Source organism: Borostomias antarcticus, assembly GCF_949987555.1.
Source record: "Borostomias antarcticus genome assembly, chromosome: 35".
Taxonomy (NCBI): Eukaryota; Metazoa; Chordata; class Actinopteri; order Stomiiformes; family Stomiidae; genus Borostomias; species Borostomias antarcticus.
The window spans coordinates 2,824,474-2,826,526 of record NC_140268.1 but is presented as its reverse complement, the minus strand read 5'-3'; the positions used below and the strand labels follow the sequence as shown (position 1 = coordinate 2,826,526).

Here is a 2,053-nt window from a genome sequence, read left to right as displayed (position 1 = left end):
TGACTGTGTGAAATAAAAAGACAAGTAATGAATTGAATTGAATTTTAAGTTTCATTTATTTTCACTCATTGCATCAACATACACATTATGTCTTTAAACATAGTAATGGGTTAAACGCACTATTTCTTTTTCTTTCTTCAAAGGCCACCGGGCAGTCTGCGTGAGGTAAGAACCGCTGTGCGACACATAGGAAAGTCACAGTCACAACTTGTAGGGGAATTCCTGCAGGAAGCCTCTGACCACTGTGGTGATGGGCAGCTGTGAAATGTTACCCATCCCGCTCAGCTCCAAAACCCGCTTTCTGCACAACTCCTGCAGTGTCGGTGCCCGTTTTCGGTACGGGGCGATCAAGGGAGAGTTCATGTAATGTTCCAAAAGGGCGAAGAGCGAGTGGAAGGAGTCGTGCGTATAATTATCACTCCACAGAGAGAACCTCTGCTTCTTGTACTCGATGCGCATGCTGACCGGGCCGCTCTTGGAGTGGTAGGACAGGGTGAAGAAGACGTCCTTCTGTTGGCTGTCGCGGATGAGGAAGCTGCCCGGGGGAGAGTCCTTGAGCATGGCGTGGGCCTCCTGCACACCCAACGGACCCCAGTAGAAGCCGCAGCGATCCAGCATCGTAACCGTGTCCGTGATGATGTCGTAGTCCTCTTTGCTGGAGAAGACGGGGAAGTGGGTCTGCTTCAGCTCCTCGGGCAGAATCTTCAGTTCCGCGCTCGTAACCCCGATCGCCATGTCTTTGAGTCTTGAGTCGGGACCGCTCGAGAGAATATCTGGAGTAATGGAAGGTTTGTCTAGAATGTGGTCGATTCTCTGCCCCGTGCCTGTATTTATGGCGAATTGTAAATAGATTGGACGGTCTAGTGTTTTCTTTCTAGTGTTTTTCCACTCACGGACTCGCGGCGCCGCGAGTTTCGATGAACCCCCGGCTCCCGTAGGCCCATTCATTCCCTATGGGAGCCAGAAATCGTGAAAAAAGCCCACAGAGGCAGTGACGGTTCGGAGAAAGAAATAAGAAATACAAACCTAAGACATTATTTACTTGTATGTATTGGTGGTGCCTCTTAGTTATAGTTATGTATAACAGGAAAGAAATATCTATTATTTTTAACAATTTAAAATGTTTGCTTCTTCTCCTCTTTCGCTTTCTCACACTCTCACTCAAGCGTGTTCTGTATCCCAATATAACCAATCCCATTTGTGTATTCTTGTGGAAACAACATAACACAGGCTGATACAATGTGTCAAACATAAGATTTTATTAAGAGAAGTAAAATCATCATCGTACATACAACATAGCTCCTAGTACATCACACATCACATCACATTATTATTCTTTCTCATAGTGCAATTTAGTATAATTATGATTGTGGTTGGATATTACTTTGCTGTAGTCTGGATTATATGGTTTCTGTGAATAATTTAAGACATGCTGGCTGTATAATTTATAATATTGGCATTAGCAGTTATAGCTGACTGTTGAAATCGGTGGTTAGACGGTCCTGTTGATCACACATGGCGATCGTTCACACACGTGTGAGCGTTGGTGAAGGTGGTGGAGGTGGTGGAGGCAGATGCTGCATCGCCATGGACTCTCGCATCGCCATCTTTTTGATGGGGCTCGCGTTGCTCACTATGTCGATGTCCGTTTCGGTGTCGTCGTCCTTCTTGTGGTCGCAGATCACGATCACGACGACTACCAATATTGTGAAGACGGACAAGGCTATCGTCACGTAAACCCAGATGTCCCAGTTGTGCTCATCTGGTGCTGAGTTAGTCTTGGGCTTGGTAGTGGTGGTGATGGTCATGGGCCCGGAGTCTGAATCTGTTTCTGTCACAGTCTCAGTCACAGTCTCAGCCAGCACGGTCTCAGTCACAGTCTCAGTCGTCACGGTCTCAGCAGCCTGGTCCGTCGTCGTGTGGTTCTCGACGGCCCTTTCCGTCACAGTCTCGGTCTCCTCCTCAGCGGCATGGCCCTCAGTCGTCATCTGGTTGTCAGCAACCTGGCCCCGGGTCGTCACCGTCGTCTTGCCCGCATCACCCTGGTCTGTGG

General features: G+C 48.0%; 1 protein-coding gene across 1 annotated transcript; it reads right to left on the bottom strand.

Annotated features, from left to right (window-relative positions):
- Positions 1-201: 201 nt before the first annotated feature.
- On the bottom strand, positions 202-735 carry LOC311327927 (suppressor of cytokine signaling 1-like; the record flags this gene model as incomplete). The annotated part of the gene is made up of 1 exon (XM_084461038.1): positions 202-735. The coding sequence occupies one exon, from the start codon at positions 733-735 to the stop codon at positions 202-204; it is 534 nt and encodes a 177-aa protein (XP_084317164.1).
- Between the last annotated feature and the right edge of the window lie 1,318 nt (positions 736-2,053).